This window comes from Anabrus simplex, chromosome 4 (assembly GCF_040414725.1).
Source record: "Anabrus simplex isolate iqAnaSimp1 chromosome 4, ASM4041472v1, whole genome shotgun sequence".
Taxonomy (NCBI): domain Eukaryota; kingdom Metazoa; phylum Arthropoda; class Insecta; order Orthoptera; family Tettigoniidae; genus Anabrus; species Anabrus simplex.
Genome location: NC_090268.1, coordinates 32,901,457 through 32,921,971, shown reverse-complemented (window position 1 = coordinate 32,921,971; position 20,515 = coordinate 32,901,457). Strand labels below are relative to the sequence as shown.

The 20,515-nt window shown below is 40.2% G+C and overlaps 1 protein-coding gene across 1 annotated transcript in view; it reads right to left on the bottom strand.

The window, feature by feature from the left end:
* Positions 1–2,453: 2,453 nt before the first annotated feature.
* The window catches only part of Taz (tafazzin, phospholipid-lysophospholipid transacylase), a 72,117-nt gene continuing 54,055 nt past the window's right edge, over positions 2,454–20,515 (bottom strand). Inside the window, exon 4 of the mRNA XM_067146179.2 lies at positions 2,454–2,944. Coding sequence (XP_067002280.1) covers positions 2,543–2,944 — 402 coding nt within the window. The 3' untranslated portion in view covers positions 2,454–2,542. The remainder of the gene's footprint in view (positions 2,945–20,515) is intronic.

Genomic DNA, 20,515 nt, shown 5'->3' with positions numbered 1-20,515 from the left:
GGAGGTCCCTGAGGATTGGCAAAAAGGAATAATTATCCCAATTTTCAAGAAAGGCGATAAGAAAGTTTTGAAGAACTACAGGGGAATTACTCTAATATCCCATGTTGCTAAGATAATGGAAAGGATACTGGAAAGTAGAATAAGGTTGAGGGTTGAGAATCAGGTACAGGTAAATCAGTTTGGTTTCAGAAGTGGAAGGTCAACAATAGAGCCCATTTTCATTACGAGACAAGTAATGGAAAAGCAATGGGAGTACGGGAATGATATGGTGATGACATTCATTGACACTGAAAAGGCATATAACAGTGTCCCCAGGACTAGAGTTTGGGACAGTCTAGTGCAAAAAGGAATTGGACAGTGATTAATAAAAATGATCATGGCACTGTACAAGGAATGTTGTAGTTGCGTGCAAACACAAGTTGGCAGGACAAGTAGGTTCAAAATAACAAGTGGGCTGAGACAGGGAAGTGTTCTATCACCAATCCTGTTTACAATAGTAATGGATGACATAATGAGAACAGCAAAAGCAACATATGGTGGAAGAGAAATGAACATGTTATTATTTGCAGATGATACTGTGATTTGGGGAGAGGACAACAGGAAGGTTCAAGAACAGTTCAACGTGGTGAATGGGAAGATCGAAGAATGTGGATTGAGAATAAGTGTAGAAAAGAGTAAAACTCTTGTTATGACTAGAGGGGAGAAAGAAGGGAAAGGTCAGATTAGACTTGCAGACAAGCCCCTGGAAGTAGTGGAAACGTTCAAATACCTGGGGAGTGAATTAACGGAGAATGCTCGACTGGATGCTGAGATTAGTAAGAAGATTCAAGCTGGAAGTTGTTTCTATCATAGTGTAAGAAACATGTTATGGGACAAAGATGTGCCAATGGAAGCAAAGGATACTATGTACAAGATGTATTACGTACCCATAACACCTTACGGAGCAGAAACTTGGACATGACAAAGAAGGACGAGAGTCGAATACAGGCAGCCGAAATGAAGTTCTTGAGGAGTATGATAGAGAAGAGTAGAAGAGACAAAATAAGGAGTGAGGAAATCCGGATAGGGGAGTGGAAAAAATGAATGATAGAATAGGGAGGAGCCGATTAAGATGGTTTGGGCACGTAAAGCGAATGAGTGATGAAAGAATGCCAAAAAAGGTGATGGAAATGCAAATGCAAGGAAGGAGAGGCCGTGGACGATCACGATTGAGATGGAAGGATACAATCCAATGCAGTATTATAGAATCCTGGACTGGGATGTTGGAGGAGGAGTGGTGGAAGGACCAAAGAAAGTGGAGAGGAACCATATTTGCCCCTACCCAGCTACAGCTGGACAAAGGGAAATGATGATGATGATGATGATGATGATGATAGTGACTACATTATAGTTTGCTGATTTTACTTCCTTAATATAAAAATTTAACAAGCTGTTAGCTGTAATTCTTTAAATATTGGAGTTACTGTACTGGACAAGTGGTGAGCAAACAGAGATATTCTCATTCATAACCACATCATTTTTGATAAAACTTGGGAAAGTTTAAATCAGTTTGAATCCAACTAATGGCCAGACTCCACTTGAAACTTGTTTCACAGCAGTTCAAAAAGCCATTGAATAGATATTCTACATCAAATATGGGTTACAATTAGTCGTAGCCACTTGTTCGCTAATAAGCATACTCTAGTTTTGTCCTCCATACAACTGATTTATTGCCACAAATAATGCTTTCATCATATCTATATAAAACCTACAAAACAAAACTGGATAAGAAAGGCTCTCTCCTAAACAGAGCTAACCTCTGAATTTCCCACTACAAAGCAAAAATGTACTGCCAATCAAGTGAGTTAAGTCCTGGTATTGGTGTTATATAGTATTTTCTAAAATACAAAATTTGTATGACCATCAGTAGTTTGTAGTATATTATATTCCATTTCAATATGTAACTTTGTGAGCTCACAGCAACAAGTTTGTAAGACTACCTTTTCCCATTCATATAATAAAAATAAATAAAATCAGTTCTACGCTTCATAGAATGCAGCCATTGAAAATCATATAATTTAAATACAATATTACAAAGGCCTAAGAAGCAAATTATTCACAATTTACATTAACACATCGTTCTAGTTTTATATTAATATACAATTATTTCAAGTAAAACCATTAGAGAACGTAAAATACCATTCAATAGAACAATATTCATAAAAGCCGGTATTACTAACCCAATAAAAGAACAGAAGGAATAAATATACTTTTAAGAAAACAAGTATACAGCAACAATCAGTGACTAGTTTTAACAATGTGTTTTGAAAACTTTAAAACATAGCAAATAAGATGTATTTGCATATTCTGAAGTCAGGTAAAAAGAAACAATATCAAATTCTGCATGTGAAGACTACACACAGATTTACAAGATGGAGGAAGGTGGAATCATTCACACTACTGACCATTACCACTCCACATGGCAAGTCACTTGAAGGAAAAACATGGAATCTTTCTTGGAGTTTCCTACATGTGAAATAAAAGGAAAATATGGAGGAAAACTTCACGAAGCTCTCAACATAAGAACATGTAACCTTTCCGTTTCTTCCTTCAGCTGCATCAGCTCGTCTTGAATTTTATCAGTAATAGCTTTCCTTGCTTCCTGAGCTGACGCTTGCTTAGCTTTTAAATTGTTCACCATATCTTGGAGATCAATCGGTTTTCCATAATTCAAAGTCACTTTATTACGAGTTCTAAGAACGTATGGAGGGTCATTAGGCAGTATGTGGTCCATGCCAATGTGCCACATAGGAATGACAATAGGTAAAATAGGTGAATCATACACAAGACGTCCAATGCCCCACTTTAACCTCATGAATTCCTTGGTTACATTCACTTTTCCCTCTGGAAAGATGTGGACCCACTCCCCTTTACTCAGCTGCTCCACACAGAAGTCAATGGCTTTCTGTTAAAAAAGAAAAATTAATTATTTATTAAATATAACACTCCATTTCATACTGTATATAAATGGTATAAACAGAGACTGGAATATTGTGACTGGTTGAAGGTGCAAGCAATAGCTCTTTCAAATATTTTTCCAGGCATTAATTTCTTAGTACACAAGAACCTTGTTTATTTGACCCTTATTAATCCGAATCTCTGGTTTATCCAAATTGAAAATAATAAAAATTTATTTTTACTTGTTCAGTAACTTATTTCTTTTACGGAGTCAACTCTTTTTGAATGTCTTTTCTGCCAAGGATAGTTAAGGACAGGAATTGGAAGTAATTCGGCCACGGTCTATCAAAGGTACCGTCCCGGCATTCGCCTGGAATTGAGAATGGAAAACTATTCCCGGGACGGCTGAGGTGGGATTTGAACCCACGCTCTTCTGAATGCAACGCAGTACTAATTCACTGATGGTGAATTCGAAAATAAAACCGACGCTCCATCAGAAGAAACAATGACTCATGGAGAGGCAACAATGCAGCTAGAAAAACTGACGGCCTATTTAGAATCCTAGACCAAAACCACACCGGCAGAACTGATGTTAGTAAAACGTCTTCGTGATCTTGCTGCGCGCAAACGTTATACAAATAAAAAACAGAAAAAACATACAAATTATTTTAGTGCATAAAACAGTGTTGTAAATGTAAGAAAAGTGTTCTTATATCTTTTGTACTATTGAAAAAAGGTATTACTGTACAACTTATGTTAATAAATTATATAACATGTACTGTATTTGTTTCTTAGTTTTTTTCCAGATTATCTGGATTTTCGATAATCCGAATCATTTCTGGTCCCACTTAATCCGCATAAACAAGGTTCTTGTGTATATGCAAATTTCTCTAAATGGTGACTGACTACCTACTAACTTATTAGCAAATAGAGTACATATTCATATACTCATGAATGGTATAGGGAAACAAAATAAATAGTAAAATCACATATTGTATGCATTATGGATGAAAACATTATCTACTCGGCAGTTTACTGACATGTTTATTTAATAGCAATAGCAAGTGAAAGTCACTGATCCACAACCTGATCCATACTCAGGAGGAGGAGGAAGAGGAGGCGACTTATAAAACACAATGTCAAGCAACCAAATGTATTAAATTAAGTAGTAAGTAATTTGTCACTAAAATATACCACCGCTGATAAGATAACTACAGTATTTAATTATGCCTTACAAATAATTCCTTTATTGAAAAACAATTGAATACATTCGAAACAGACTTTCAACGTATTAGGTCGTGTTACGTACATGTAGTACATGTTGAAGAGATGTTAAGTACAGAACAAAAATGGCCAGCCGGACACCAGTGGGATCTGAACCCACAACCTCCCGATTTCGCGTCGGTTGCTCTACCAATTGAGCTATGGTGGCCTAGGCCATCTTTGTTCTGTTTGAAAGGATCTGAGCTACAGGTCTGGCACTGCTGCTAGCACAGTGTAGAGTGCGTTTAAGTCGCCCGTTGTGGGGCATGTCAATGAATATTGAATTTTCACGACCGCATTGTAATCGAAACAGACTTTCAACGTATTAGGTCGTGTTACATACATGTAGTACGTGTAGAAGAGATGTTAAGTACAGAACAAAAATGGCCAGCTGGACACCAGTGGGATCCGAACCCACAACCTCCCGATTTCGCGTCGGTTGCTCTACCAATTGAGCTATGATGGCCTAGGCCATTTTTGTTCTGTTTGAAAGGATGTGAGCTACACATCTGGCACTGCTGCTAGCACACTGTAAAGTGCGTTTAAGTCGCCCGTTGTGGGGCATGTCAATGAATATTGAATTTTCACGACCGCATTGTAATCGAAACAGACTTTCAACGTATTAGGTCGTATTACGTACATGTAGTACGTGTTGAAGAGATGTTAAGTACAGAACAAAAATGGCCAGCCGGACACCAGTGGGATCCGAACACACAACCTCCCGATTTCGTGTCGGTTGCTCTGGTGTCCGGCTGGCCATTTTTGTTCTGTACTTAACATCTCTTCAACACGTACTACATGTATGTAACACGACCTAATACGTTGAAAGTCTGTTTCGATTACAATGCGGTCGTGAAAATTCAATATTCATATTAATTGAATACATTATTTATGAAAAGGATTATACAACATAATGCATTACAGTTTATACTGAACTGTATTACAGCTAGGGGCCAGGTAGTGCATTTGCATATTTTCCCTATGATTTTAGATCTATATGCCTGTTCATTCTCTATAAGAATTATCAATTTCTCAGTTTGATGAGCATAGATTCAAGTTGCATATAATTGCATATTTCACCCATTTTTAGGAATGCATCATATTTTCAATTCTTTAATACCTATATGTCATATTTTAAAAGGGTTTTCAGAGTAGATTTTTTAAACTCTTCTCCCCAACACATTATTGCAAGATAACAGTCAGACAGTATGACTGATGTAAATGTGAATCTCCCTGTTGATTACTTGAATAGTCATTCTAGCACTCGAATGCCACATGTAAGGTTGACAACATTAATGTTTATATGTACCCGATGCTTGCTGTGAAGTCTCATAGTCCACTGTCAATGAAATGAAATAGCATATGGCTTTTAGTGCTGGGAGTGTCCAAGGACAAGTTTGGCTTGCCACGTGCAGGTCTTTTGAATTGATGTTGAGGTTCTTGAAAACAGTTGTCTGGTGAGACCTTTATGAATTTTAACTCTGAATGTACTGCCAAAATCAGTAGCAGCTCATGAACTTTGAAGATGAGGGTTCAAAAATTTACAGCATAGTTTTTTTCCCATTCCCATCAACTAATTTTGAAATAAAATAAACATAAAATCAGATCATAAGGATGATGTTGTTTGAGTCATCAGTCCATAGACTGGTTTGATGCAGCACTCCATGCCACCCTATCCTGTACTAACCTTTTCATCTCTACGTAACGACTGCATCCTACATCTGCTTTAATCTGCTTGTCATATTCAAACTTTGGTCTACCCCTACTGTTCTTACCACCTACACTTTCTTCAAAAACCAACTGCACAAGTCCTGGGTGTCTTAAGATGTGTCCTATCATTCTATCTCTTCTTCTTGTCAAATTTAGCTAATGGATCTCCTCTCACCAATTCGATTCAGTACCTCTTCATTCGTGATTCGATCTATCCATCTCACCTTCAGCATTCTTCTGTAACACCACATTTCAAAAGCTTCTATTCTCTTTCTTTCTGAGCTAGTTATCGTCCATATTTCACTTCCATACAATGCCACGCTCCACACAAAAGTCTTCAAAAACATCTAATTCCTATATCAATGTTTGAAGTGAGCAAATTTCTTTTCCTAACAAAGCTCTTCCTTGCTTGTGCTAGTCTGCATCTTATGTCCTCCTTACTTCTGCCATCGTTAGTTATTTTACTACCCAAGTAACAATATTCATCTACTTCCTTTAAGACTTCATTTCCTAATCTAATATTTCCTGCATCACCTGCCTTCGTTCAACTGCACTCCATTACTTTTGTTTTGGACTTATTTACTTTCATCTTGTACTCCTTACCCAAGACTTTGTCCATACCATTCAGCAGCTTCTCGAGGTCCTCTGCAGTCTCAGATAAAATAACAATATCATCTGCAAATCTCAAGGTTTTGATTTCCTCTCCTTGGATTGTGATTCCCTTTCCAAATTCCTCTTTGATTTCCTTTACTGCCTGTTCTATGTAAACATTGAAGAGGAGGGGGGACAAACTGCAGCCTTGCCTCACTCCTTTCTGGATTAGTGCTTCTTTTTCAAAGCCCTCGATTCTTATCACTGCAGACTGATTTTTATACAGGTTATAGATAATTCTTTGTTCTCAGTATCTGATCCCAATTAGATCTACGAATGCCATGTACGTGGGCTTGTCCTTCTTGATTCGATCCTCTATGATCAGACGTAAAGTCAGGATTGCTTCACGTGTTCCTACATTTCTTCTGAAACCAAACTGATCTTCTCCCAACTCAGCTTCAACTTGTTTTTCCATTCTTCTGTAAATAATACATGTTAAAATTTTGCAGGCATGAGATACTAAACTAATGGTGCAGTAGTTTTCACACCGGTCAGCATTGGCTTTCTTGGGAATAGGTTTAACAACATTCTGTCGAAAATCGGATGGGACTTCTCCTGTCTCATACATCTTATACACTAAATGAAATAACCTTGCCATGCTGCTTTCTTCAAAGGCAGTCAGTAATTCAGAAGGAATGTCATCAATTCCAGGTGCCTTGTTCCTATTTAGGTCTCTCACAGCTCTGTCAAACTCTGACCTCAAGATTTCATCAGCATCAACAGCCTCTTCTTGTTCCAGAACCAAATTATCTACATCTTTACCTTGATACAACTGTTGGATATGTTCTTGCCATCTTTCTGCTTTGTCGTCTTTCCCTAGAAGTGGCTTTCCATCTGAGCTCTTAATACTCATGCACCTAGATTTCCTTTCTCCAAAGGTTTCCTTGATTTTCCTGTATGCAGCATCTACCTTTCCCAGGACCATACAACCTTCGACATCCTTGCACTTCTCCTTCAGCCATTCTTCCTTAGCTACCTTGCACTTTCTATCCACTTGATTCCTTAATCGCCTGTATTCTTTTCTGCCCTCTTCATTTCTAGCATTCTTGTACTTCCGTCATTCACCAATTAGGTCTAGTATCTCCTGAGTTATCCACAGACTCTTAGTTGATCTTTCCTTCCTTCCTAACATCTCTTCAGCAGCCCTACTGACTTAATTTTTCATGACTATCCACTCTTCCTCTATTGTGTTTCCTTCAGCCTTTTCATTTAGCCCTTGTGCCACATGTTCCTTGAAACAATCCCTCACACTCTTTTTTTTCAACTTGTCTAGATCCCATCTTTTTGCATTCTTTCCTTTCTTCAATTTCTGTAACTTCAGATGGCATTTCATGACCAACAAGTTGTGGCCAGAGTCCACGTCTGCTCCTGGGGAAGTTTTGCAATCCAACACCTGGTTTCTGAATCTCTGCCTAATCATAATGAAGTCTATTTGATACCTTCCAGTGTCTCCAGGTTTCGTCCATGTATACAGCCGTCGTTTGTGGTGTTTGAACCAAGTATTGGCAAGGACTAAATTATGATCAGTGCAGAATTCAACCAGCCGAGTTCCTCTTTCGTTCCTTTGTCCCAATCCGAATTCTCCTACTGTATTACCTTCTCCTCCTTGGCCTACCACTGCATTCCAGTCTCCCATCACAATCAGATTCTCGTCACCTTTTACATATTGTATTAAATCTTCTATCTCTTCATATATTCTTTCAATTTCCTCGTCATCCGCTGAACTAGTAGGCATATAGACCTGCACTATTGTGGTGGGCATTGGTTTGGTGTCTACCTTGACAACAATAATTCTTTCACTATGCTGGTCGTAGTAGTTTACCCGCTGCCATATTTTCTTATTCATTATTAAACCAACTCCTGCATTTCCCTTGTATGATTTTGTGTTGATAATTCGGTAGTCACCTGACCAAAAATCCTGTTCTTCCTGCCAACGTACTTCACTTATACCAACTACATCTAACTTTAATCTATCCATCTCCATTTTCAGATTCTCTAACCTACCACAACGATTCAAACTTCTAACATTCCACACTCTGACTCGCAGAATGTCAGTATCCATCTTCCTGATGATCGCCCCCTCTCGTGTAGTCCCCACCCGGAGATCCGAATGGGGGACTAGTTTACCTCCGAAATATTTTACCCGGGAGGAAGCCATCATCAGTACATCATTCATACAGAGAGCTGCATGTCCTCGGGAGTTAGTTACGACTGTAGTTTCCCCGTTGCTTTCAGCCGTGTAGCAGTATCAACACAGCTAAGCCATGTTGAGTATTATTACAAGGCCATATCAGTCAATCATCCAGACTGCCAGTCCGACTCGTTGGCTGAATGGTCAGCACACTGGCCTTTGGTTCAGAGGGTCCCGGGTTCGATTCCAAGCCGGGTCGGGGATTTTAACCTTCATTGGTTAATTCCAATGGCCCGGGGGCTGGGTGTTTGTGCTGTCCCCAACATTTCTGCAACTCACACACCACACATAACACTATCCTCCACCACAATAACACGCAGTTACCTACACAGGGCAGATGCTGCCCACCCTCATCGGAGGGTCTGCCTTACAAGGGCTGCACTCGGCTAGAAATAGCCACACAAAATTATATTATATTCAGAATGCCGCCCTTGCAACTTCCGAAAGGCTGCTACCCCCCTTTCGATGAACCATTCGTTAGTCTGGTCTCTCAACAGATACCCATCCGATATGGTTGCACCTGCGGCTCGGCTATCTGCGTCATTGGGACACGCAAGCCTCCCCACCGCGGCAAGGTCACATGGTTCATAGAGGAGGATCATAAGGATAAAACACACAATTCTCTAAACTGAAAACATAGAAGGTGGTAGAGCTGCTAAATGTTTGTAGCAAAAATAAATGTGAGGTAAAACTTTTACAAGATCGCTCCTGAGAAATTTTCAGAAGCCTTGATGTGAAAGGTGGTTTTTTCTCCTACCAGAGAATGTGAAAAATTAGTTTTAAGGGGAAGCCTAACAGTTTTCTGCCATTACAGAACACATGTTTCAGGTTGTTAATGTAACAAACATATGTAAAACATTCACAATAACATCGGTTTTCACAAGTAGACAGAAATTTCTGCAGCAGGAAAGCAACTTTGTAACTACTAGTGAGAACAGTTCCATAAAATTTCATCAGTGTCAGTGATCAATAATATTGTCATTGATGCTTTCATGGCCCATACTCATAGACATGATATAGGCTTTTGAGCTTATGCCGTGTCAAGAAAATAAGGGGAAATTCTTTACAATTGGCAGAGAACTTTGCTCTGCGTCATCAGAAGAAAATCTCGACTGTTCACGAGAAAGGCAAGGGACTCCTTGGAAACAACTTGGCGAACAAAATGGAATTCGATGGGGAGCAATCAATATTAATGGGGCTTATGGAAGGAAAAAGTAAGAAGTGGCTAGTCAGCAAAGAGGATGCGTCTGGATGTACTAGGAGTAAGTGATATTGGGGTAAGGGGAGACGAGGAGGAGATAGGAGATTATAAAGTGTACTTGATGGGTGGTAAAAAGGGAAGGGCAGAGTATGGGGTAGGACTGTTTATCAGGAATACTACTGCATGCAACATACTTTCTGTTAAGCACGTAAATGAGCGAATGATATGGGTAGATTTGGCATTTGGAGGAATTAGGACAAGAATTGTCTCCGTGTATTCACCATGTGAGGGTCCAGATAAGGATGAAGTTGACAAGTTTTATGAAGCATTGATTGACATCGTAGTCAGGGTCAACAGCAAAGACAGGATAGTGCTAATGGGCGATTTCAATGCGAGAGTTGGAAATAGAACTGAAGGATACAAAAGGGTGATTGGTAAATGTAGGGAAGATATGGAAGCTAATGGGAATGAGAAGCGTTTGCTGGACTTCTGTGCTACTATGAGTTTAGCAGTTACGAATACATTCTTCAAGCATAAGGCTATTCACCGCTACACATGGGAGGCTAGGGGTACCAGATCCATAATAGACTATATCTTAACCGACTTCGAATTCAGGAAGTCTGTTAGGAATGTACAGGTTTTACATGTAATAAATATCATTTTTGGTCCGTATTGATGATATTTGATTGAAATAATAACATTAAGTTATTTATTTGACCACCTAATCAATACAAAATCGTTTTGGATGATTTACATAAATTTGTTAACCACTATTAGTTAACAGGTTTTTCGGGGATTTTCTGATGATACAGACAACTATCTGATCTGTAGTGAACTAAGTATCACTAGGCCTAGGATAGGGAAAGTGAACACTATTAAGTTGAAAGAAGATATATGATGGCTCAACCTTTCAATTCTATTACAATAAGAAATGTAAATTTTACATTCCTATAATTGGTACTGCTTTTGACCAGTATTCTTGGTCATCATCACCCGATCACAAATAAGTATAAAAGACAATGCATAGGTAAATAAAATGTGAAGTGTAAATAATTCTGTCAGTTGTTTGTGAAGCACTAAAACACTTTAGGGAGCACTGTGTGTTGAAATTTCAGCCAATCACAAATAAGTATAAAAGATAATGCACAGGTAAACAAAATGTGAAGTTTAAATCATTCTGTCAGATGCTGTTTATGAAGCACTGTAACACTTTAGGGAGCTCTGTGTGTTGAAATTTCAATGTTATGAAGAAGTCTAGAATCAAATACAATTTTTCAGTTGCAGTTCATGAGGCACTGTATAATTTTAGGGATCAGCACTGTGTTGATAGTTCCGAAAAACATGAAGAAGTTGTAGATCAAATACGTAAATGTAGTACGGAGCAAGTTCTTGAAGAGTAGCAAAACGTATGTGCCGATCGGCAATGTGCTTCTAAAAGTTTGTGGAAATCCGATGAAAAAATTTAAAAAGTTTAAGTATCAAGCCTTTAAATGCTGATATGAAAGAAATGTTTCTGCAAACGAGTAAGGGTAGAAAATCTCCAGGACAAGGATATTAGACAGAAGTACATAGATATGATTAGTGAGAAGTTTCGAACAGTGGACAGTAAACCGGTTCTTGATACAGAAAGACATTGGGTGGCATACCGGGATGCTGTAGTAGAAACAGCAAGGGAATGCCTAGGAACGACTCTGTGTAAAGATGGGAAAAAGCAAACATCTTGGCGGAATGATGAAGTGAGAGCAGCTTGTAAACGTAAAGAGAAGGCTTATCAGAAAAAGCTCCAAACAAAGGTCGATGCAGACAGGGAATTGTACATAGATGAAAGAAACAGAGCAAAACAAATAGTTGTTGAATCCAAAAAGAAGTGGAAATATTTTGGTAATAACCTGGAAAGGCTAGGTCAAGCAGCAGGGAAACCTTTCTGGACAGTAAAAATGAATCTTAGGAAGGGAGGTAAAAAGGAAATGAACTCGTAATAGATCCTAGGAAATCACTGAACAGGTGGAGGGAATATTTTGAACATCATCTCAATGTAAACGGAAATCTCCCTGGTGGTGTCGCGAACAACCAAGCTCATGGGGAGGAACAAAATGATGTTGGTGAAATTACACTCGAGGAAATGGGAAGGATAGTAAATAAACTCCATTGTCATAAAGCAGCACGAATAGATGAAATCAGACCTGAAATGGTGAAGTATAGTGGGAAGGCAGGGATGAAATGGCTTTATAGAGTAGTAAGATTAGCATGGAGTGTTGGTAAGGTACCTTGAGATTGGACAAAAGCAGTAATTGCACGTATCTATAAGCAAGGGAAGAGGAAGGATTGCAACAACTATCGATCGATCTCATTGATTAGTATACCAGGCAAAGTATTCACCGACATCTAGGAAGGGAGGGTGCGATCAGTGGCTGAGAGGAAGTTGGATGAAAGCCAGTGTGGTTTCAGACCACAGAGGGGCTGTCAGGATCAGATTTTCAGTATACGCCAGGTAATTGAAAAATGTTACGAGAGGAATAGACAGTTGTGTTTATGTTTCGTAGATCTAGAGAAAGCAGATGACAGGGTACCAAGGGAAAAGATGTTCACCATACTGGGGGACTATGGAATTAAGGGTCGTCGTCGGCTGTAACTCGATCCAAGTATATATATATATAAGTTCTTCCTGCATACATTGGCCAGTTCATCTCAGTTTATGGATGTGTTTATGATGACTAAACAGACCAATCCTGGCATAAAACATACGCCCACACAAATCACACTGAATGGATGGAGGAGGGCGGGGTTGTAATCAACGGAGTTTTCTTGCTTGTTGCTTGGCCTTTTGATATCTGTGGTGTTCTCTTTCAAACAAGTTGACAGCGGTGGATGTAGTGTTCCGCCAAAGTGAGCGGTCCACAGCACATTCTTCCCATGCCTGTATATCTATACCAGTTGTCTTTATGATGTGGTTCCGCTGGTCCTTAAAAAGTGTAAGAGGGGCTCCATGAGGTCTACTGCCGGAGCAAAGCTTACCATAAAGAATTTGGCGGGTATCACCCATGCGGTGAACATGACCTAACCATCTCAGGTGATGAGCGATGATTGTTGCCTCAATGCTATTTAGCTGCGCTTTGTCGAGAACTGCCATGTTGGTCACATAGTCCTCCCACTTAATATTCAAGATGAATCTCATTGTCTGTTGGTGGAAGCGCTCAAGTTTTTTGATATCACGGCGATAGAGTGTCCAAGTTTCAGTCATACAGTAGCGTGGAAATGACAACTGCTTTGTACACCATGAGTTTGGTATGCAGTTTTAGGTCGTTATTCATGAAGACTCTGTGCATTAACCGCCTGAATGCTGCATGAGCAGCCCCAACTCTTTTATCAACGTCTTGTTCACAGGTACACCATTTAGACATGTTTTCAAGATATGAGAAGTGATCAACCTGTTCCAGTGTTGTGTGTAAGATGGAAATACTGAACTCAGGAAGTGTTAATTCTGGGCAGGTTGTGCAATTACCTTCGTATTTTTGCATTCATGGCAATACCAAAGCGATCACATGCAGTTTTAAAGCAGTTGACTGACTGTTGTAATTCTACAGGTGTTAGAGCAGGAGATGCGGTGTCATCGGTATACTGCAGTTCTGTCACCTGGGTAACCAGAGTACGTCTTTGTGAGTGAAGTCTTGCCGGATTGAAAAGGCCTCCATCAAAACAAAATTTAATCTCTATGCTTAAGTTATTTGCAGACGATTCATGCAGCATGGCAGCCATGTACAGTGCAAAGAGTGTAGGAACAAGCACACAGCCTTGTTTCAATCCATGAGTGATTGGGAACGAATCTGATACTGAGTTACCATGAAGAACCTGTCCAGACATGCCATTATGAAGAGCTTGAACCAATTCCACATAACGTTCAGGACATCCTAAATGTCTCAATACTTTCCACACAGCAGATCTCGGTACAGAATCGAAGGCTTTTTCCAGATCATAGAAAACTAAATACAGAGGCTGCTGCTGTTCTCTGCATTTTTCCTGGTGTTTTCTAGCACAGATCGTAGAGGCTGCTGCTGTTCTCTGCATTTTTCCTGGTGTTTTCTAGCACAGATCGTATCTGTTGTGCCTCTGGAGGTTCGGAAACCACATTGAGTGAGATTCAGGCAAAATCCTCTCTGAGATAACGCTGAGCCGGTTTAATAGAATTCTTGTGAGAATTTGTACCTGCAATTGACAAAAGCGATACACCACGGTAGTTCCCACATACACAACGATAGCCTTTCTTGAAGATAGTTATGATGGTAGCATTCTTCAAGTCGTCAGGTACTTCTCGAGTTTCCCAAATCAAGAGGATGAGTGTGAAAAGTCTAGTCTTCAAGAGTACACCTCCACTTTGTATCAGTTTCAGAGGGATGTTATCAGGACCAGGAGCCTTTCTTGGATTTAGTTGATTGAGTGCTTTGGTGAAGTCTCTGTATGTAGGTGGAAAAGCCATCCATGGTTGTTGGGGATGCTGGAGGGCATTATAAAGAAAGTCCTCAGCAACATTGGAGAGACGATTTAGAAGTGAAGAGAAATGTTCCTTCCAACGCTGTAAAATTTTCCATTATCAGTTAAAATGATGGAGTTGTCAGCAGTCTTCAATGACACCGATGAACATCGAATTGGCCCATATATCTCCTTTATGCCAGCATAGAAGTTTTGCAGGTCACGGACATCAGATGGTCTTTGCAGTTCTTCAGCTTTTTGCTGCCACCCGTTATTCTTAATTTCCCTAATTTGTGCCTGACATTTTCCTGTAAATTCCAAGAAATGTGATTTCTTCACATTGGAAGACGGATCTTGAAGATCCTGGAGGTACTTCTCGAGTTTCCCAAATCAAGAGGATGAGTGTGAAAAGTCTAGTCTTCAAGAGTACACCTCCATTTTGTATCAGTTTCAGAGGGATGTATCAGGACCAGGAGCCTTTCTTGGATTTAGTTGATTGAGTGCTTTGGTGAAGTCTCTGTATGTAGGTGGGCTTCCTGTCTGGCATTGATCAGACATTTAATTTCTTCATTATTTTTGCACCGGGCGGTATACCCCTACGCCGTACTTTTAAATCTTGCGCCAAGAAAACCTCCTCTACAGGAGAAACACTGAACTTAAAACTAAACCTCCTTAATCTTTTGCTCAGAAGATGTCACTACCTTAATTTTGTGATTATGAAGTTGCCAGTACTGTGTGAATTTCAACGTGCGTTGTTTTCCGTTCTTCAAGAAGTGTGGACATTCTCTCATAGATGTCTCTGCTAAAAAAAACTTATGATCATGCACCCTGGTGCGAAGTTAAGGAACTTTTTTGAAGAAGTTTTGTATTCATAAGTTTGTTCTTTACTAAATTATGTTCATTCATTTTTGGGTTGGCAATACTGACCTTTTCTTTCCGCCCGTTAAGAATTCAGCCAATCCCTAATTTCTATAATTTATTTTCAGCCTATCACAGGTTTCTTCTTCGATTTTGTGTGTAACTTTTCATCTACCAATAAAAGTGAGAGGGTGTGGCTTGTTTATTCATGAAAGGTCTCAACTTTCCCTGAGGGTTCATAAACTGAGGATTTTCAAGTTTCTTTGCCATTTTGATCAACGTCTAACTAAGTGTGTGGATGTGAAGCAGGAGGCGGGAGGCGCCTCTTTTATCAGGCAGCAGGTCTTCAGCAAGGTAATGGCCATTTAACATCTTTATTTCTTGCTAGCTCAGCAGTTTAACCCGCGGGAAAGGTCCGAAACCTTTACTATGTAACCTATCTTTCTAAACATGTAATTTTCTGCCGGCTTATGTAAAAACTTAATTAAATCTGTAACTGTAATTCGGGGATAGAGAGTGAATTACCCTCTCGAGCTCCCCTTCATTTAGGTTTGAGGTGACTACGTTTTGGTAAATGATTTTCTTCTCTTCCTTAATGTCTTAAATAATTCGTATACGAGTCACCTCCATAGTTTGGGAATAGCCCCTGTTTCATCAATTGAGTGCCTGATTAGGTTTTAAGAAGCTAAATAGAGGAGTGCAAGTATTCGCCTCCTTTTATTTTGTATTTGGGCCATTTATTTAACTGTCATTTCTTTTACACGAAGGCCCTGTAGGTTGGGTACTAGATACCCCTGTTTCATTTTTGTAAGTTGTACCTTGTGGGCAAGTAATTGTAAGTTCAGGTATTGCCTGGAATAGGCTCGAAAAACCTGAGAGCCTGTCAGCTCTTTTCTTGTGTTGGAAAAGTGCCTCTAGGAGGCTTGATATTGTAAATTAGGGAGCAAGTGCTCCAGGTATTAGGGGATTTCTGCCCTTTTGTAAATTTATGCTCCTCTGTAAAGTTTGATCTGGAAGCTCAAAGATTGTAAAACTAGGGGCTGGTACCCCAAGTGTGTTAAGGATTTGAAGTCTTGGATTTTTCTAAAGTCTTGTTTTTAATTTGCTTGTAATTGTTATCTCACTAAGTGAAAATTTGTTAACTTGTTGCTTTTCGAAAATATAACCTTCCAGTTCAGTTTAAATTCTTTCTTGACAAGTAGTTAGACCCATTCACCCCGGCAACTTCTTTCACCTCTGCTGATCCACCAAACCACGGTAACAGTTTTCATCAAACCAGTCCTGTCTTTTTTCCCTCACAAAACCAATTGTTTCCTCAGCTGACTCAGTGATGACCTTCTGAAGCGTGGCCCATTCCTGATTTGTACTATCACTGCTGACTGGATGACTAGCCAGTTTGAGATTGCATTTCTGTAACCTGTAGCAATGGATTCAATTTGAAGTTTAGAAGTATCAAATTTCTTTCTGGGCAGGTTGTGGATGGACCTTTTTGGTTTGCGACAGATTGAGATTCTCAACCGGCAAAAAAGGAGCTTATGATCTGTCCATCAGTCATCTACGTTTCTTGCGGTCCTTGTAACAAGGACATCTTTTTTCACATTGCCTGGTGATGACATAATCAAGGATGTGCCAGTGCTTTGAGCGAGGACGCATCCAAATGGTCTTGTAGCGATTAGGCAGGCGGAACTGAGTATTAATAATGAAGAGTTCGTGTTCAGCACATAAACCAAGGAGCAGTAGACCATTGGCATTACAGTTGCCAAGTCCATGTTTTCCCATCACATTGCCCCATAACTGGTGATCTTTACCAACTTTGGCGTTGAAATTGCAAAGTAGTAAGGGTTTGTCTTTTGGTGGAACTTTGGTGATGGTAGTGCTCAGCTGATCGTAGACTTGGTCATCAATTTCTACATCAGCATCCAAGGTGGGAACATCTGCAGAGATGAGTGTCATAGATTTCGTTCCAGAGAGTCATAATTCTTTCAATGACTGCGGTTGGAGCTAGCTGATAATCATTCACCAATGTGGTCTTCACAGTGAATCCCACTCCATGAATGCTGTGTTCTCCCTTATCTCTGTAAGTTCACCTTCGCTGGACAGTCTGGTTTCACTTTAGGCAGCAATATCAATATTCATTCGTCGAAGCTCATGAGTGACAAGCGCTGTTCTTCTCTCAGGTCTGTTATTTTTCAAATCAAGTAGGATTCGAACATGCAGGTTCGTATAATCAAAGTTTTGGTTATCTTCGTTTTTCGACCGTATAAGGGGTGACCTGCTGGGTGCGGCCTCCCAGCTGGCTGAGAGTGTGCCTACCGATGTTTAGCCCACATTTTCTAGGGCCTTCCCCATTCAGGGTGGGCAGCGGTGATCCTAAATAAGCCTGCCCAAGCACAGATGCAGGACCAAATTCCTGAGTAGTCACGGGGTCTCAGAAAGACGACAATCACACATCTGCTGCCAACGTGCAGATCCAAACTAGAGGCTTCCAGTTTCACCCGAAAACTTGCCTCCACCATCCTTATCCCATCGCCGTTGGACTTGAGTTGAAGGGAGTGACAGCAGGAAAAAGTGCCACAAGCAGGATTTTGTTTAAGGTGGATCGCAGCTTGCAAGGAAGTGACCCCCACACTATGAACTCGGAACTATACCCTGCGGCACAAATTAAATGCAACATGCAGGGTCTAGTACCACGACTGCAACGGACTGCCGCAGACTCGAAACAGCAATGAGTTGCAACTTCACAGCCAGTCCGTCTGGCATGACCTCATCCGCCTCCACGATTGATGAGAACCACAAAATGGAGGTTCCTCCGTCCGTTTTGCCGTTGGGCCAAAGACACAGATGATGGGTTCCAGTGACATTTCCTACACTGAAGGGACCATCATCCCACCCAAAGGGGCTCATCTGCCTGAAGCTGTTGGCCCCTATGGGGGCTCGAGTTATTTATTGCTGATGTAAGGCTTTTCAGGTGTTTGCTCTATCAACCAGCGTTTCGTCTTAGGTCTGACACTAGACTCATCAGAGTGGGATGTGTTAGACCCTACCCACTGACAGTGGGGTGTATGCAGGTGAACTTATCAGAAGCCCATTATAAGAGGCACAGTCTGATAACTGCATACGGGAGATAAATCTCCACAATGGAATTATTGCCCGCCTAGCAATTCCGACTAATTTTAAGTTCCCATGGAGGGAATTAGAAATTTTTCCACCAATAGAGCATGTCAAAAAACAGATCAGATGTAAGGCTTTTCAGGCGTTTGCTCTATCAACCAGCGTTTTGTCTTAGGTCTGGCACTAGACTCATCAGAGTGGGATGATAGAGCAAACGCCTGAAAAGCCTTACATCTGATCTGTTTTTTGACATGCTCTATTGGTGGAAAAATATCTAATTCCCTCCATGGGAACTTAGAATTTCCAGTTATTTATCGCTGCTCGACACTCGGCGTTAGTTTTTTTTACAGCTGGTTGCCAAGCCAGCTAACACTCCTCCTTTCCCATTCTAGATTTGGGACCTGGAATTAAGGGTAGATTATTAAAATCAATCCAAGGCATTTATGTTGACAACTGGGCTGAAATGAAAATTGATGGCAAAATGAGTTCTTGGTTCAGGGTACTTAGAGGGGTTAGACAAGGCTGTAATCTTTCACCTTTGTTGTTCGTTGTTTACATGGATCATCTGCTAAAAGATGTAAAATGGCAGGGAGGGATTCAGTTAGGTGGAAATGTAGTAAGCAGTCTGGCCTATGCTGACGACTCGGTCTTATTGGCAGATTGTGCCGAAAGCCTGCAGTCTAATATCTTCGAACTTGAAAATAGGTGCAATGAGTATCATATGAAAATTAGCCTCTCGATAAATTGATTTCAGTAGGTAAGAAATTCAACAGAAATGAATGACAAATTGGTGATACAAAGTTAGAACAGGTCGATAATTTCAAGTATTTAGGTTGTGTGTTCTCCCAGGATGGTAATATAGTAAGTGAGATTGAATCAAGGTGCAGTAAAGCTAATGCAGTGAGCTCGCTGTTGTGATCAACAGTATTCTGTAAGAAGGAAGTCAGCTTCCGGACGAAACTATCTTTACATCGGTCTGTTTTCAGATCAACTTTGCTTTATGGGAGCGAAAACTGGGTGGATTCAGGATATCCTATTCATAAGTTAGAAGTAACAGGCATGAAAGTGGCAAGAATTATTGCTGGTACAAACAGGTGGGAACAACGGCAGGAGGGTACTTGGAACGAGGAGATAAGGGCTAAGTTAGGAATGAACTCGACAGATGAAGTTGTACGCATAAACCGGCTTCGGTGGTGGGGTTATGTGAGGCAAATGGAGGAGGAGAGGTTGCCTAGGAGAATAATGGACTCTGGTATGGAGGATAAGTAGAGGAAGACCTATACAATGATAGTTCGACTCAGTTTCTAACGATTCAATAATAAGAGGTATAGAACTAAATGAGGCCACAGCACTAGTTGCAAATAGAGGATTGTGGCAACATTTAGTAAATTCACAGAGGCTTACAGACTGAACGCCGAAAAGCATAATGGTCTATAATGATAAAGTATGTATGTATGAATATGACTCATGCATCCATACATGTTAGGTGCAGAGCTGTAATTTTTGTATCAGTATCAGTGCAGGATCCATTCCATGACACTATGCATCACCACCAATGATATTTTTACTATTTCACGAATGTGCTGTGTGTGCAATTTGTACTCATTAGTGAATAAAAATGAACGACGAACAACTTATAGATCTGCTTCATAATTTTCCTGTTCTTGATTTATTGCAGCCAAAGTACATGAACAGCAATTTCAAAACTGAAATTTTAAATATGATAGGAAAGCAAACGAAGGCAAATACACTATTATGTAAGCGATATTCTTATTTCATTATGAAATATTGAGTGACTTGATGGGATTGAATTGGCAGCATTTTAAAGCAATGTTCAGGCACTCGAACCCTGCTCACCTGGGCTCAATGTTTGAGAAGCCAGGCCCTGCTTGTCACAAGTCAGGACAAAGGATGAGTGATAGAGGAGTAACACCTCTTTAAAAAACCTTGGTCCAACTGACCTGGCTGATAGTCCCATGTAAGGGTCCCTTGCCAGGGTTCCGGTGAAGACCTCAACGGCAGTGCAGGCGGAGAAGAGGGACTTCGGAACAGTGGAACTGATGGAAGAGGCAGCCCTCCTATTCATGGAAAATAAAACAGAAACTGCTGCCTTGTAGTTAGAAGTG